The following is a 19,013-nucleotide window of genomic DNA, read 5'->3' as shown; positions in this document are numbered from 1 at the left end:
AGTACCTGAAAATTAATAAAGATATTATATTTATTTTTATTTTTATGTCTAGCAAAAAAAAAAAAAAATAAAAATCCGTTAAAAAAGAATTTACAACGCAAATTTTTCCACAGTTTATTTATCATAAAACTTATTTTATATAATGAATATTATGTTTTTTTTTATACAATATATATATGTACTGCAATTCAACAAAATACATCTTCATCGTGTCAATAAAAATAAATGAAGACATATTTTTTTTTATATTAATTGTAATAAAATATATTCAAATTATGCAACAAATATTCATTTTAACTAGAGAAAAATAAAAACATATAAAAAAGTATTTTTATAGTCAAAATATAAATTAACACAAGCAATAAATAAAATTATATAAATTGTCCCACTTAATATTAATTATAACACACAAAGACATATTTTTCATACAAATATATGAAAATATACAAATTTATTCAATAATTCAAAATATTCAATTTGGATAAAACGATACCTTAAATTACAAACTAAAAAATATTATATATTAGAATTCACAAAAAAAATAAGATTTTTTTTTAATGGTGTGTATCCTTTAGAACAGGTATAAGTATTTACACCTATAATATTTATTCAACTATGAGTATTCATATTATGAATACAATTCAAGATATTACAGTTAACTGTTCATATTGAATATTTCATTACGCAAAGAAAAATATTAATTATTATTCATTTACCTTTTTCTGAACTTAATTTTTTCATATTTTTTAACTTTTTTATGATAATAAAAAACGCTGATATAAGTATGATACCTAATATGAATAAAGGCACAAAATATATTAGAAATCCCAAAAAATTACACAGTAGTTAAAGTTTTTTCACCTTCCTTTACCAAAAGCTTCTGTGAACCATTTTAAAGAGGTCTGTTCAGAATGTCATATAAATGTACTAAGGCCGGAGAAGCATTTTGTATATAATTGAAAGATTGTAATATGCTTAAGATATGGTTTAATTAGTTCACTAACCTACGACAGGTGAAAAGAGAAGTATCACTTTAACAAACATATGTAAGCCCATATCCACAAAAATTATCTAATATGAACGATATGCTAATACAAAAAAACAGTAATAAGGTAAAGCTATCGTAATCCGCATTTTTAAATATTATTTTTTTTATAAATCTTATCACTAATTGTTCTGTTGTTTTTAAGAAAATCTGCATAATCAAGTTCTTTGAATATTTTTTTTTCTAAATGGGAATATTTTTTTGTTTCAAATATACAAGATTTACTTTTTGTATCTTTTCTATGACTTCTTGCATTAGTTGGTAAAGTTCTATTTGAATGTTTTTTTTTTCTTTCAGCATATTTTTCTTTACTAGTTATATCACTTTTTTTTGTTCACTCCGTTAGGTAACTGTTCATTTATACATGTAATACTTGAATGATTATACTGTTTATTTTTGCCATTGAACGATAATTTCTTGTATATAATTCTCTATGATGATTGTAGTTAATATCAAAAAGTTTGTTAAATGCCATCTAAAAAAAATAATATCAATAATTATTATGTATACGATTAAATATTATCATTCTAAAAAACAGCATTAAAAAAAACACAACACAAAAAGTATAAATAATACAAATTTCCTGAAGTAATATTAATATACCATATATATGTAAAAATGGCATATCCAAAATAAAAAGGCTAAATGTAAAATTTTAATAAATAACAGTGACTTAATTTGTTGTTCCATAATATAGATCTTTTATATTGTACAATATACTGAAAAAGTATATAATTAATAATAATATAATATACTTTTAATGATAAGGGGCACTATTATTATTTATTTAACTTCTTTTTTTATTATATTTTCATAAAACAAAATTAAATGTATGCACCTATAAATTCTTTTACGACAGAGATAAAGAAAAGTAACCTTAAAAATATATACAAAAATTATTATATTAATATTATTTATAAAAGTGTAACTTTACATAATATAATATAAAATGAATTCGGTAATAAATATTCAAAATATGAAAATTATTTATTCAAAATAGTGAATTAATTAAATTACATTTTTTTAATTTTCTAAATAAAATGATATATATATATATATGATTTCATAATATTTCCAAGTAGGTATATATATAGGATATAGAATGTAGAGAATATAGAAAATAGATAATTCTCTACATTAAGTGAAGTATTACTCATTTAATTGATTTTTCCTTATTAATTATTATAACAGTATAATAATAAAGAAAGAAAAGAATACGTTATACAACTTTTTATTTTATTTTCTTTCCTCTTGTCACTAGTTACCCCATAAATATATTCTTTATTATATGATTTATAAAATATTTATAACATCAAATTTTTAGCGTATGACTTAATAAGTATATATTTAAAAGGTATATAAAAGCTTATCATTTACTTCTTAAAAATAATTGTTTGAAGGTTATTGTATCTAATTAGATATAATTTATACTATTTATATAAAAGAATAGTCTATAAGTTTATCTACTTTTTTATATTACTTTTTATTTTTGTAATGTTATATATATATTTATAAGAAATACAGAAAAAAAGAAATAAATATTTATAGAGTCATTTTGTACAAAGTATATAACATAATAATGTTATAGAAAATATACTTTAGTTATTTAATTCGATTAAAAAATGAATATTTTTTTTTGTCAATATATATTTCATATATATTTAAATAATTTTTTTTTAAAAGTTTTTAACTCCAAAAATTACATAAGATAAAAACTAATCTGAAGAAACTTAATCCCTCATTTATAAATAATAATTCAAGAATTTTTAAATAGATAATGTTCCGTTAATAATTGATACATTAATGTAGAATTATGTCTTATTTATTAATAATATCAAACTTGAAATATATAAAAAATCTACTGAAAAAAACTTTACATCAAATAAGTTATGAAATCTGTATTTACATAATATTTTTATATAAATATGACGTGTTATATTTACTTCTAAATAAAAAATATATTTAAACACAAAAACTAATATGGTTTTGTTTTATCTATATGAAAAAAACGTAATATATGGAAATTAAAATTAATGTATAAAGAATTTTTTTAAAAGTTCATAAAAATTATCACTTAAAACCATAAAAAAAAATAAAAATAAATAATTTTTAAAAAATATAAATTACTTCATTAGATTAGTGAAGTTATATTATCTGTAATCCTACATATTAAATTAAAAGATCACATATTTATCATAATGTAAATCTACATGATACATATTGTATATATAATTTTTGCTTATTAAGCACATATTTATATTGTTAATATAGAGAAATATCAATTTCACATTTATATGTTGAGAAAAATATATATTTACATGAAATGCACAAACGTATTAAATTACACCAAAATAATTAATTATTATAATAAAGCTAAGGTAAAAACGCGCTGTTAAAAATATTTAATATATTTTTCTTTACTTTTGTGCAGTAATATATATTTGTTTATTATCTAGGGCGCATAAAAAAAATAGTTTAAATTATACAACAATTGTTTTATGTGAGATTATAATTTCATTAAGCATAAAGCGAAATTTCATTGGATTCATGAAAAATATTATTTCTGAAAACAATATATGAAATGTATATAGGATATAATTTCATTTCCTCATACTGCAACTGTTTATTTTAAAAATTTACCAATACATAAATAAACACTAAAATACATAATAAAGAAATGAAATACAAATACAGTTATGGTTCTCTCACTAGAGTATAATAATCATCTTTGTAATTCATTCCCTAATAGACAATAAATTTTTTAATGGAATAAGATATAAAAAAAATAACAAAAAACATTATATATGAATGTATTCATATAGAGTAAATAATAAAGAGATTTCATACGCGCTGAATATTTTATACTTTGGGTATTATTTATATATTTCCGACAATATATATAATAAAATCATCTATATAATAGATTTCCAAAAAAAAAAAAATATATTTATCACTTCAAATGGATTATATATAGAAGATTCTCATTTCTTGACTAATTTCTTGCTGAAGCATTGAATTATCTATAACCTTACACTAACCTTTTCCAACATATGCTGATTAATATTATCGATTTCATTATCGGAATCATCTTATCTAATTCCATATAATATATCCTTAATCGTGTATTACCCGTTACTTTCTTATTTTCTGACAATGAAAAACCATTTTGCATATAAGGTTCTATCATTACTGTTTTAATTATCTAAAGATTTATCTAAAGTACATCATAATGAAAAATAATATTTTTATTATTTATTATATGATGAATCTACCTATATGAAAATTTTCATATAAGTACATTTAATATCAGTTATCAAAAAATATAAGGCAAGTTTTCAGCGATGTCATCGTTATACAGTATGGTATAAATTAGAACATCCCCAAATAAGAATATAATTATAATAGTTTTTACTAAAATAAAAAAAAAATACATTTTTTCTTTCATATTATAACTGTTTATCCACTAGATAATAATGAAAAGGTATATTTATTTTCATTGTTATTATATTTTTTTAAAAGAGCAAAAAAACTTCATAAATAAAATACATGTATAGAGTATATTAAAGCAAATATAATTTTAAATATATTTTTGTAAATATTTCCAAGAAAGTTATTATGAAAAAGGTAACATAAATAAATAACTTTCTGTAAATGTAATATTATTCATAAATTCTCAAAAAAATATATATATTAATACTCTAACAAAACAATTATAAGTGTTTATTATCAGTAATTTCCATAATAACATTAAAATAAAATGGATTTTTTAGTTCATAAGGATTTTATTTTACAACTAAATAAAAAAAATATATGCGGTAAGAATAGATACATTAGCTTATACTAGTAATATAGTCATTAATTTGTTGTTTAGCAACTTAAGAATGAGCTTACTTCTTTATATAGTTTATGCTTTTAAAACATTATATTATAATAGAAAACACAAATTATTCTATAGCATACAATAGTATTAATAGGAATAAAGAGAAAAAAAAAAAAAAAAAAAGACAAATTTATTATATGGCACATGTTACTCTATAAATATTCTATAAACCTACTACACGTATAGCATTTATACTGTAATAATATAAAAATTACATTCTAAGGTTTAATAGAGTACAAACTTTAATTACAAATACTATCCAATTTAACAGTTTAATATATTTTTACCATTGTGTTATAAACGATATACTATAATTTTTATATAATTTAAAATAATACATTTTTTTTACCATAACTGAGGTGAAATATATTTATTTAAAAATAAAGCAATTTATATTTTTTATTATTTTATTTTTAAAAAAAAAAATTATAAATTTATAAGTTCTATAGAAATGATAATATTAAAAAAGAAGAAGAATTTAATAAAATAATATTTTAGTAAATATGTTACTTAAAAAAAAATTCTAATAAAAAATCACTGCAAATAAAATAATTTACAACAAAAAATAACTTTGTTAGAAATGCAAAAATATAATATATAAAAAAACAAATAATAAAATTTTGGAGAATATTTAATGCCTACTTTATATTTTAACATTTTTATGGATCAGATAAAAACTTATATATTTTTCATTGATTTACATATAAATATTACTGAGAACCATATTTTAAATTACATATATTAACTTAAAATAAATTAAATATTTTATGAAAAGTATCTATAAAAAAAAAGGAATAGTTATATTCATAGTTTTTGTTTAATAGAGTAAATATGGATAATTATAAAACACAATTTATTATTTTGATAGTATAATTATAAATTGATCAGAATATTCGTAGTAAATTATATCTCTACAAAAAATACATAATTAAAGGCAAATATAAAAAGTTGTAAATTTATAATAGGCTATATAACACATATTACATTATAATATTGCGCACAGATAAGAAAATAATCTTCTTTATTTCAGTTTTTCATATATATGCAGTATATATAGATATGTATATATATAAAAAGATTCATTCTTCAAGACCTTTAAATGATTCTTTCATTTGGATGTCCGCTTGTCAAAATTTACAAATTTGTGTTAATATAAAAATATAGAAGTAATTATCTTAATAATTAAAACTATCTAATAATAATAACATATTATGATACAAATTACATGAATTTATAAGCTCCATTTTTATAATTCCTTTCTAAATATTTGTGTAACTAATACAGTTAATAATATTTAGGAAAATAATTTTTGCCTAAATTATTTTATACATGTTGGAACTATTAAAAATTTCCAGATTAATTTAAATTAAATAATTTTGTATATTCAGAAAATTGAATGAACATTCAATAAACAATTTTAATTTTTTTTCAAATACTTTAGTTCCTGCATGAACAAATACTATATGAGAGAGTAGAAGTATTAAATATATATATATGTTTCATATATGCATATTTATTAATTCATATATACTTAAATTAATCTATGCATACTTTTTAAATTATTGTATATATAATGTCAATTTTAAATATAATTTCTCATAAATATAACTTTTGTTATATTATATTAAGTTTCTTTTAATTTAGCATGTACTTAATGTCATAATAAGGCATATGACTTTTTTTATTTTAATATTTCGTTCAAAAAATAATATGTGCTATACATATTTTTAGGGAAATTATTATTTTCTAATTATTTCATTACGTAATATTTTTAAAATAATATATATTATACAACTATTAATTCTTATCTACAATTCTAATATTACTATGACCTCTATTGAAGTATGTTCACATAAACGTTTATATATTAAAATATTCAATAACATTAGGACCATTATGAGTTTTATGCATGTGTGTTTCATTTTACTCTAGAAATATACAGATATTTATTTTTTCTAATTAATTTATTGATAAAAACATATTTAAGACATTCTTGTTACAAATGAGATAACATATCTATATATATAATGTAATTATTAAAAAAAATAACAAAAAAAATTAAAGTATAATTTTTCCTTTTTTTATGTTACAAATAAATTCATGCATTACATTCAAACTTGCATACATAATTTCCTTATGCATATTTTTTATTACTACACGTGTATCTTATCTTAGATACTTGTTTTACTATTGTGAAATAATGAACATATCCATCAAAATATAAGTACATTTTATGTATATGTACACTTAGTTACATATATGAAATGTTTACTATCATATTACGATGAATTAATAAATTTTGGATTTTTGGTTATACCTTTGCTCCTTATACATTTGTATTTTTTATATCGTTTTTTTTGCATCCTCCATGTTTACGATGAATGCATTAATTGATTTCCATATAAGGATATTTAATAGAAGTAATCAGACCTACGATAACATTTCTGATGTAATATAAAATGTGACACAGTTAAACGAATTTCCTTTTCAAATAATTAATTTAACCAGCTCATAGTTCAAGTGAGTTATAATATATACGTTTTCTTATCCCTTTTCTTTATTAACGTCCTTAAGTGAAGTAACTCTTTTAGCGAATTCATGCATTGCACTTATATTTTCTTGTTATTTATCTTAATTTTATCATTCGTTCCATTCTCTTTTAAGTACATGTACTTATTCCAAATTTTTCAGATATATAAAAATAAACATAAGTTGGTAATATCTGTAAAGTAATTTAAATTAATTTCCAATATGCAAAAGTCTGTATACATATACATGTGTACGCATGTTTTCCCTTTTATAACTTTTCATTATAAATAATCTAAAACATACAATGGAGACAGTATAAATAAGCATATATATATGCTTGCTTGTCATGTGCACAGATATGCATCTAATAATGAATAATGATATTCTACTAATTTTTATAGGTATGAACTCAATTGTATCCTCAAATTGATTCAGTTAATGACATAAAATTGTACTCCCATAATGAATTGCTTATTCTCTTTATCTTTATTTTAATAAATTAAAATAGCATTAGTAACTTTGTGAAAGTATTATTCCCATGGATTCCTTTATTCACGTTACACATGCATGGTACAACACATAAAAAAAAATGTGTACATATATGTACGAACCTCAGAAATAATAACGAATTGCTGTAATAATTGCATAAAATGAAATAGATAAATGAAGCTGTAAAAAATGCATCTTATTTGTTTTATTAGATATTATTGCTTTTATGTGGGAAAACATGCTTCCATAAATCATGTTAATAACATAGATAAATAATTCAGTGTAATTTTTCATGTTTAAAAATAAAGTTGCGTTTTTTAAAATATAAGAAAGTATATGTGTTTAAATATATTAATTCGTACCTTACATTATGTAAGTATACATAAGTACATGTACACACACTCCTATATGCATTTACATACATACATACATGTTCTTATGCACATGTAAATATACACGTATGTATGCACATACATATGTACACAATATAGCAGCATGATTCACACATATAAATTCTTTGAAAATAATTTTTTTCAACGCTTATGTCACCGATTCCCAAGAAACTACATAATTATAGGTTTATTTTTCGAATTTTTGCACTTTCATAGATACAATGGAAAGAAAAAATAAATTGGAAAAATGGTAGAAGGATACACTAACATTTTTTTTTTGTCTCTCTTGAATAAAACATTTATATGTATATCCAACTTCGTTTTCAAAAAACTTCGTAATATCTATTTGAACAATGAAAAAAATAGGGACAGAAAAAGTTTTCTTAAAATACCCAGTTATACATATGTTTTTGTATCAATATCAATCACATTTTATGTTATTTACCTTTTTTTTATATTCTTAGAGTTTTGCACGATCTTGTCAGAAAATGATTTTCTTCTTCTACATTCTCTCCTTTTTCAACATAACCTGCTTTCTGGATAAATAAGACATCTTGATAGTAGTGAAAAAAACTTAAAGAAAGCTTACATCTCATTAATATAATATTGTTAATTTTTACATGTACTTAATATTCATTCACGTAGTTCTCTTATTTTATATATATTAAGGTACTAGTTCGTACACTACGTTAATTCTTATAGATATAATGAAAATTGATACCCTAAGCACAGAAAATAAAAAAAAATTTCCATTTTTAATTTCGCATATAATAACAATTATTATATAAGTTCAACATTATGCGCACATTTCGGTGACATTTCCACAACTGTAAAATTCAAATTTAGCTCTACAGTATTTTTAAAAACTCGTGCATGAATTCCATCAACGTTTAATAATTTCTTATTTTTTGATTTTAATTTTTCAGAAATCAATTAAAAATAAAATAAAAGCAGAATAAAACGATGTAAAAGGGATAAATAAAAATGTGAGATAAGAGGTATATATGAATACATGTACAAAAGAATTTTTAAGGAATATGTGCACACATGTAAATACTTAAAATACATTAAAAAGTGAGATGAAAAAAAAATATATTTTAAAGAACAATAATAACATATAAAAATTAAAAACATAATATGCCGAAGATTCAAAATAAAGCATTTTCTTTAACATTTTGGGTGAATAATTTAACTTTTTTAAGGTATTAATGTTATACCTGTCAAAAAATATATAATTATCTTTTTCTTTGATGGCTTCTAGTAAAAAAGAAATTTGTTGTCATGTAATTAACTTTATGTATTTTATAAAATACAAATAAACGACGAGCTAATAGCCCCAAGGAATTAGCATAAATACTTAAAAACAAAATTTTCAGTTGTATAAAAATTCTATTATCATATTTATTTTTTCGTTTATGCAGTTTTTATATAAATAATTTTTATTCCTTATACAAAAGAATATTTCTGTAATATTTTTTTTTATGTTAACCTATAAGAGTGTTCTTCAATTTTGTTGTATTTTGTAATTCTATATAATACATGCATTTGTATTATTAATATTTTTAAATATTTCCATACAAATAAAAAAAATTAGGACGACGTAAATTTAGTGTAATTTTTTTACAAAAACAAGAAATAATTAATTATCTATAAATTCTAAAAAAAAAACATTTATTAAAATATATTACATTTTGAATAAATCGACAATTAATACATAACAATTAATATAAGGGTAACGATATGAAGTAAGTATCAGTATAGTTCGAATATTAACTAAACTTTTACTTATTTTAGTTTTCCTACATGTATATATGTATAATATTATAATCTAATGAAATTAATTATTTTTCTACTTTTATATCTCATTTCTTTTCTATTTCTTAGAAATTTAACTATATAAAAATTATTCTACACAAAAAAAAAGAAAAAATGTATACATAACAATTCGAAAACTCACGGATGCGATGAAATTAATACATTTAAAAGTATCTCAATTTACGTTAAAAATTTTAGTCAAGAAAATCTTATAGCATGTTTTTTTTTTTTTTATGCATCAAAAATAAAAAATTAGGAAACGTTACAAATCATTATGAAATATTATACGTAAACAACAAAGATATATAATTTTTTTAAACTTTTTAATGCTTACTGGTATGTATTTCATGTATATAATTTTTTCTTCACATATTGTACTATAACATTTTCTCATAAAAATGCTGCCATTACGACAAACTCAAAGTATTTTTAATACTTGATTAATTATATATGTATATATTAGGAGCAACTTATTATAACTGTATGCATATTTAGGTGAGTACTCAATATAAATATTTAATTATGAACAATATTTTGTAAAAGTTAGAACTTCATATTATCATCATGAAATACTCTATTTTGTTGTTAGCAGATTGTAAAAATATATATATTTTATTGCATATTCCAAATGTTTTACAGTAAACTAAAAGAAACCATAATTTTTTTTATCTTATACACACACTAAAAATAATATAATTATGTAATCTCAAAAAAATTTAAATACCTCATTTTTAGAAAAACTACCATGATATAAACCGAAAAATTATTAATATAATTTTTCCTTGAATTATCTACATTCAGAAGAATGAACTCATTTTTAAATTCATATATTTTACATACTCCAAGATACATAAATGTATAATTTTCTACTATACAGAAAAAAAAATAAAACAAATTACTAAAAAGAAATATCATAAAGAATTTATAAATAATGGTATTGTATTAATACATAATGTTATAGAAAGTACGTAATATATGATGATCGCTTCACTACCATATTCCGAGGTAGAAACAAAAATAGAATTATAAAGCCTTATAATTTATTATTGAACTCATAAAAAATTCAAAAAATAATGGAAAAGAATATTTAAAAAATACTTTAAATAAAGTATTCATACATAAGACTATAGAAATATGGAATTCTTAATAACGCGAAAATTATGATTTATGTATATAGTAGTAACTTTTCTACTGTATAGTTTGCAAGAAAAATATTAAATACCTTATTCAAAAATTAAGTAAAAAAGATGGAATTTTAATTCATATAAAATCGAAAAATATAAAAAATTTAATTTTAAAATATTTAAAATATGAATTTAGTGCTCCATAAGTAAAATTACTAATATTTTCGCATACTTAAAAAAAAATATATTTTGTAGATATAAAATTATTTAATAATTGCAAACTATGATGTTAAATTTTCAATAAACACCTTTTCGCTAGAGAGAAGAGTTTTGTTTTATGTAAGTAAAAAACATCTGCCTAGTTATTATTTATTCTCAATATCCTATCTCATAAGTTATGTAATTTTTTTTGAGAAATAATTAATGAAAACTATAGATATTTAAAATTAGTACCAACTAGTAAAATAAAAAGATATATGTTATAAAAAGTAGACATAAATTTTATAAATAATATTTAAAAAAAAAAAAAAAGCAATTCAATATATGATTTATTAATATCTAATTGAAATTAATTCATTAGATTAATAAGAGAACAACATGAAAAATAAGAACTACATGCTCTATATTTAATTATAAATTTTCAACATAACTTATATATAAATATTTTACTCAGACTCCAGTTAGTACAACAGTTATGAACAAAATTAATAGGACAAATGATTTAAAATATTCATTTAAACTTAGCGATTGATAAGCTTAAATTTAGTATGATATTATAGTTAATCTATAATTAAAACATATATTATTAACTATATATCTATATTTTTACATTTCCTCGGCATAAAATAAGCTAAAAGTCTGTTAAACAGATTTTTTCAATATATTAGTTTTATAATATGTTTTACATGGATACATTATGCAAAAAATATTCAGTTCTTTCCTAAGAGAAAAAAAATGTATATATACATGTATCAGTGTAACGAAATACATATGCTTTTTTTCATTAAATACAAAACACCACACATTCACTGTTAATTTAAAAATACAAAATTTTCTTAATAACTTTATCAAATAATAATTTTAGGCGCAACGAGATACAATAAAGAAATCATAATTGTTTAGTATACTTTTAAATTATCCAACTTCTACAAAATTATGTAAATTCTGCTATTATATATTCCTATTAAAGCACAATCAATTATATTTCATAGATATATATTTAAACTCATAAATATATGTGCTACACCATAATATTTAAGCTATAATAATATTTGAAAATAAGAATTGTAAAACATTAAAACATTAATACATTAAAATCGACAAAAAAGGAAGAACATATATTTTTGTTGCTGTGTATCAAAGAGACTAGATATACATGTAGCATTATAATATTTTAGAAAATATATATATGCATACTAAATATATCAATAAAGTTTTTTAATTTATTACATCATATTAAAGATTTTACAGAAAGATAAACATTCATTTTTATACATTTTACTCCATCATTAACTTAATTCTATTATATTTTTCATTATTCCTTAAAATCTTATAAATCACTATTATAACTATTACCGATAATTTTATGATAATTATACTAAATAATCCTATATAAATATAGAAATTTTCTCCATTTTTCAAGTTATCTAGAGCACTATACAAACTTTTAAATAATATATTTCCTTTCATCCATTCACCTACAGTTTCCATAAATGGTAATCCTGGTAATACGGATAATCCTATTCCCAAAAAGAAAAAAAGTAAAAATAGAGCAACTCCAATTCTATATTTTCTAAATTTTATTTTATTTAAAGATATATCACAAATTCTCCTGTTTCTTTCAAGAAAATTGTCATAATCTTTTTTTTTAATCCATTTTTTTTCAAAATGGAAATGTTTTCCATCAAACATTCCTTTATTATAATCTGTAACTTCTGTATAATATTGTGCCTTATTTAATAAACTTCTATTTAATTGTTTGTTTTTTTTTTCGTCCAGTTTCTCATTTTTAGATATATCTTTTTTTTCGTATTCTGTATTTTTTGGCATATACTTTTTTAACCCTAAAGTATATGAATCCCTGTTCTGTATACATTTTGCTAGTATTCTATAATTTTTTGTATCTAATCTTCTATCAAGTTCGTAACTTTCATCCCCAGATATATTAAATACTCTCTAAAAGACCATAGTAAAAAATAATTATTTAAAGGCATAAATTATTTCACTCAAAAAATTAATATTTATAAAAATGAAATTTGGAAATTATTAATAAGCTTATGTGCTTAAATAGCATTATCATACCTCATCCATGTTAAAATGATATATCAAATTTAAGATGATTAATACAGAAATTTTAATGAACATGGTTGACTTAATTTTACGTTCCATAATATAGATACTTAATATTTTAATGTATTAAATAAAAAAAATGTTAATAACAGTAGAATATACTATGAGTGATATAAGATTTTGTATTTATTTTAAAATTTACTTTTATTATTCTTTCATAAATATTTAGTAAATTACGTGTAACAATATTAGATTATACTATATATACGAAGCAAAATAACTTTAAAAATATATATTTAATTTTTATTATAATATTAACTAAAATAAAAACTAATCCTCTTTATTATAAAATAATTTTGAATTTATTCGTAAGCATTAAAAATACATAATTTAATTTTTTATATTTCTACACTAATTAAATAATGTTTAATTATTTCATACCAAAACAAAATAGAAAAAAAAAAAAATACAACATTTCATTATATTTCAAAATATTGCGTTTATATAGAATAGAGAACTTAGAGAATATATATAATACATTCTTATATACATAAGTTAATAATAACTAATTGTTATGACTTTTTCCTATTAAATTTAGAATTGTTAACATTATATTTTGTAAATAATCCTTATTTCTAATATAATATATATTTTTATAACAATATAATAGTAATAATATATTAAAGAAATAACATTTTACGCTATGTTAATCATAACAGATACTTCATTTATTCCATAGGAATATATAATATTTTATGTTCTATAAAATATTTAAAAAATTAAAAATATATTCTTCTAAGTGATCAATGAAGGAATATATATTCTATATGAAAATAAATTATTTTTTATATTTGTATCATAATTTATAAATATTACAACTTTTAATTGTTTTATATATAATATTTTTTTAAATGAAAAATATTTATATGCATCTACCTAATTATTTTTATTTATTTTTTAATTAATTATATATTTATATATAGGAGATGGTAATACGAGAAAAAAAAACTTTTTTTAAATAAAATTATTCCATATATTATAAAGAATATATATAATTTTAATGCACAAATTAATTTTTACATACTATAATAATATATAATATTAAAAAATAATTTATACATATATTTTTTAATAATATTTTGATAATCAATATTTTCAATTTCAACATACCGTAATACCTTAAACTCTAGTTTCATTTTCAGTAAATTCTAAGGAAACTTTTAAAAAAAATAAATATTCATAGGTTATTTCATATAATACATTGTATTTTTTAAATTTACTGTGAGAGAACTAAAACAGTATTGATATTATATTATTATTTTCATTTGAATCTATAAAAAATTAAATTTTATAAAAGAAAATTACATAAAAAATGATTTTATAGGTTATGATGTACAACATATATATTTAAATAAACATTATGAAAAGAAAGAAAACGGAGTATCTCTTTCAGTATACATTATTCATAGTTATCAATCAAAAAAAAAAAAAAAAGGATACGTAGTTATCATCTATAAAAATAATAGTTCTTTCTTTTATTTTAAAAATTTTTTTTTTTAAATGATTATTATTAATTTGAAAAAGTTACTAATACATACTATATACAAAATATAATTTTATGAATGTTAAAAATAACATTAAACATTTACTTAGTATTTTTATATATAATCATACAAAATAGAACATATATATATATGTGAACATAGAAAAAATTAAATTATTTCAAAAATAAATATACATATGTTCATTATATTTAGTGAATTATTTTATTTTTATAAATATAAAACACATTTTTAGTAGACTATAATTATGAAAAACCCACGGTAAAAAATTAAAAACATCAACATATTATTTATTAATATATAATTATAATTAATTCATTAAGTGAACATTGTAATTATATTAAATATTTCAGTAAATATATATTTAAAAAAAATTCCAGAATTTCACTGACTCACAAATAAGAACAACTATAAAATTATTATTGTTTTCTTTTTTTTTGAGTTCTATATAATTAATATACCAAAGTTAGTAAATAATTATAAATAGTATATATTAAGAAAACAATTATCATTTTATTATACGTTTCTAAGTAAGAATTTGTAGAATGCATAAAAAAAAGGCGTTTACTAAATTGATATTTACCGTAAATGTTCTAAAAAGCATTTGTCACAATTTATTTTATATAGCAATTACTATTTTTTTTAAGAAAAAAAAAAAAAAATATATATATATATATATATTAAGACATCATAGTACACTCTCTTCTTTTTATTATTTCATAACAAGACACTTTTTTTAGTATTTAAAATTAATAAGACTTTTTTTTAATTGCTTCAACAAAAAATAATTTATACTGGAGAAAGATAAAAAATATAAAGCACCATTTCTTATAAAATATATATAATTTAATATATAATTTTAATAAAATTATATAAAATATTCTTTTATGTATTAGTTTTAACATACAAACGTATACTTTTCATAATAATTTATTAAAATATGTATATACACATATATATATGAAGTCATAATATTTATCATGATGAAAATATATCTTAAAGTACAAAATAATAAACACGAAAAATTAAAATCCACAATAAAACTAAGAAAATATTTTTTTTACAGCGATTTATTAAATTGTCCTTCTGTATGCACATTTATGTATATAATTTTTGCAATTATTGATATATTTATTTTACATATGATTAAATATACTACATATATTAGTTCTTAATGAATATTTATTTACGGAAAAAATCATTATCTCTTTGACATATTTTACCTTTGCTTGAACTTAATTCTTTCATATTTTTTAACTTTTTTATGGTAATATACAATTCGTAATATAATTGTAACTCCCAATATAAAGAGGGGTAAAAAATAAATTATACTCCTAAAAAATGGAATAACAATATAAGAATATTTCTTACTACTCTGTTGTAATTCTCTACCCAACCACCATAAAGGGGATTTCCATAACCACTCTTTTAAAGGGCTTATCCAACTTTTTCCAAAAGACATTTCCAATGCCTTGTGAAACGTATCTACAAGTGCAAAATGCCCAGATAAATCTAATATGATGGGTATTAATAATAATAAAAAGAATAATACAGGTAAAATAAGCCGTAATCCGTACTTTTTAAGTATTATTTTTTTGTAAACTTTATTGCTAATTGTTCTGTTATTTCTGAGAAAATCTTCATAATCAAGTTCTTTGAATATTTTTTTTTCTAAATTGGAATATTTTTTTGTTTCAAATATACAGGTTTTATTTTTCATAGATTGTTTATGACCTTTAACATTATATAATGGACTTCCATTTGATTGTTTCATGGTTTCTGTGTTCCTTTTTTCATTACTACATATATCTTTTTTATCGTTATTCCCATTTGGTATATCTTCTTTTAAACATACAATATTTGAATCCTTAATCTGTTTATATTTTGCCAATAAACGATAATATCTTGTATATAATTTTTTACGATTATTGTAGCATTCATTCAAAGATTTCTCGTGCGTACTCTGAAAAAGCAAAAATAAAACTATTATATGATCAAATAAATAATATCATACTAAAAAAAAATTATTAATATAAAACTCTAAAAATATAAATAATACATGTATATCTATATAAAATTATTATAACCACACAAGTATGAAAATGAAATATCCAACTTAAAAGGACAAACGTAACAAATTTAATAAATGACAGTGACTTAATTTGTTTCTCCATTATATAGAATATTAATATTTAAATATATCCAACAAGGGTTCATTTGACAATAATAAAATATCCTTTTAATAATAAATAACGCTATTATTATTTGTTTAATTTGGCTTCTTTTATTTTCCCGTAATATAATAATAAAAACTGTATAACTATAATTACTTATACAACAGAAACAAAAAAAAAGACTTCAAAAATAAACTATAAATTTTTTATAAAAATGTAATTTTTAAAATAATAACTTTCATTAATATAATACAAATTTATTTCATTATTTGATATTCAAAATATATGAATTTTTTATTTAATATAGTGAAGTAATTAAATAATTTCTTTATCAATTTTTATTAAAAAATATATATATATATGCTTTCATAATATTTATATGTATTGAGTATATAGAAAATGTAGAAAGTAGAGAATATAGATGATTGTTTCCTCTAAATGTTGGGAGAAATGTCACTTATTTAAATGATGTTATCCTATTAATAATTCTGACATAATGAAAATAATATTTCGGAAAAATTGTTTTTTTCTAAAAAATATTATTATTGTACCAATAAAATAATAGTAATAAGAAAATAAGAAAATAATATTTTGTATAAATCTTTTTTATCACTATTTGTACTAGTGGTAACATTTACTTCATAATCATATGCATTTATTTATGGTATACAGCATATTCAAAATATTAAATATATGACATATCCCTTAATCTAGTAAAAAACAATAAATTGAAAAGGAAAATAAATACCGATCTTTTATTTTTGTAATATCATTTTTGAAGGGTATAGTATTTAATTAGTTATATTTTTTAATATTATTTATAAATGTAAAATTGTTAAATTCGTCGATTAAATAATAGATATATTTTTTTAGCTAATATATATATTCAGAAGAAATATAGTAAATAAAAAGAGAGTAATAGTTGTATAAAGTATATTCACATAATCAAAATGCTGATAGAAAAATGCACTTGTTTAATTATGTCAAATGTATTAATGAACATAATATTTTCTTATTAATATATTATATCATAGTTATTTAAGCAATACTTATACAAATGTATTACATCCCGTATTTATATAGGATAAAAAGTAAATCACAATTTTTAATAGAAGTCCTAATTTAATTATAAAGCTTCATATATTCTCAAATTCATAATGTTCTATTAATATTTAATTTTTAAATGAGAATTATATCATTATATAGCTATAATTTAATACTTGAACTATAAAAAAATTTAGAAATTTATTAATACATTCTTATTTCATATAACTTATTAAATATATAATTTTCAAAATAAGTTTTTTATGAAGATGTTTTGTTATGTTTGCATTTAAATAAAAATTACAACTTAACACAAAAAATAAAATAATTATGATTTTACTAAATAAAAAAGTAATCATATATTAAAATTAAAAGTAATATAACATATATTTATTAATAGGATCAAAAATGAAAATATACAACCTTTAAAAAAATAAGAAGAATATAAATGGTTAAATATATAAATTACTTTATTAGATGAGTTAAAATACATTGATTACGATATAATATAATAGCTTAGATGTCACATATATATTATAATAAAAACCCCAATGAAACAATTACATATGTAATGTTTGCAAATTAGGTATATATCTTTATTCTGATTATTGAACAATTTGAATTTCACATTTTAATGAATCAAGAAAGAATTATTACATATATATATGTA

General features: G+C 19.2%; 2 protein-coding genes and 1 pseudogene across 2 annotated transcripts, besides 1 other annotated feature; all 3 read right to left on the bottom strand.

The window, feature by feature from the left end:
- Nucleotides 1-712: 712 nt before the first annotated feature.
- Nucleotides 713-1,735, bottom strand: PmUG01_05045100 (annotated as a pseudogene).
- Nucleotides 713-1,735: a sequence feature (fam-l protein, pseudogene).
- An 11,036-nt stretch (nucleotides 1,736-12,771) lies between these two features.
- Nucleotides 12,772-13,662, bottom strand: PmUG01_05045000 (fam-m protein; the record flags this gene model as incomplete). Its single annotated transcript, XM_029003662.1, has 2 exons — nucleotides 12,772-13,449; nucleotides 13,576-13,662. 2 exons carry the CDS (start codon nucleotides 13,660-13,662, stop codon nucleotides 12,772-12,774), a joined length of 765 nt encoding a protein of 254 aa, XP_028860586.1.
- A 2,682-nt stretch (nucleotides 13,663-16,344) lies between these two features.
- Nucleotides 16,345-17,299, bottom strand: PmUG01_05044900 (fam-l protein; the record flags this gene model as incomplete). The annotated part of the gene is made up of 2 exons (XM_029003661.1): nucleotides 16,345-17,088; nucleotides 17,213-17,299. 2 exons carry the CDS (start codon nucleotides 17,297-17,299, stop codon nucleotides 16,345-16,347), a joined length of 831 nt encoding a protein of 276 aa, XP_028860585.1.
- Nucleotides 17,300-19,013: the final 1,714 nt, after the last annotated feature.

Source organism: Plasmodium malariae, assembly GCF_900090045.1.
Source record: "Plasmodium malariae genome assembly, chromosome: 5".
Classification (NCBI taxonomy): domain Eukaryota; phylum Apicomplexa; class Aconoidasida; order Haemosporida; family Plasmodiidae; genus Plasmodium; species Plasmodium malariae.
The sequence above is the reverse complement of the archived record's forward strand: the minus strand, read 5'-3'. Positions and strand labels throughout refer to the sequence as shown.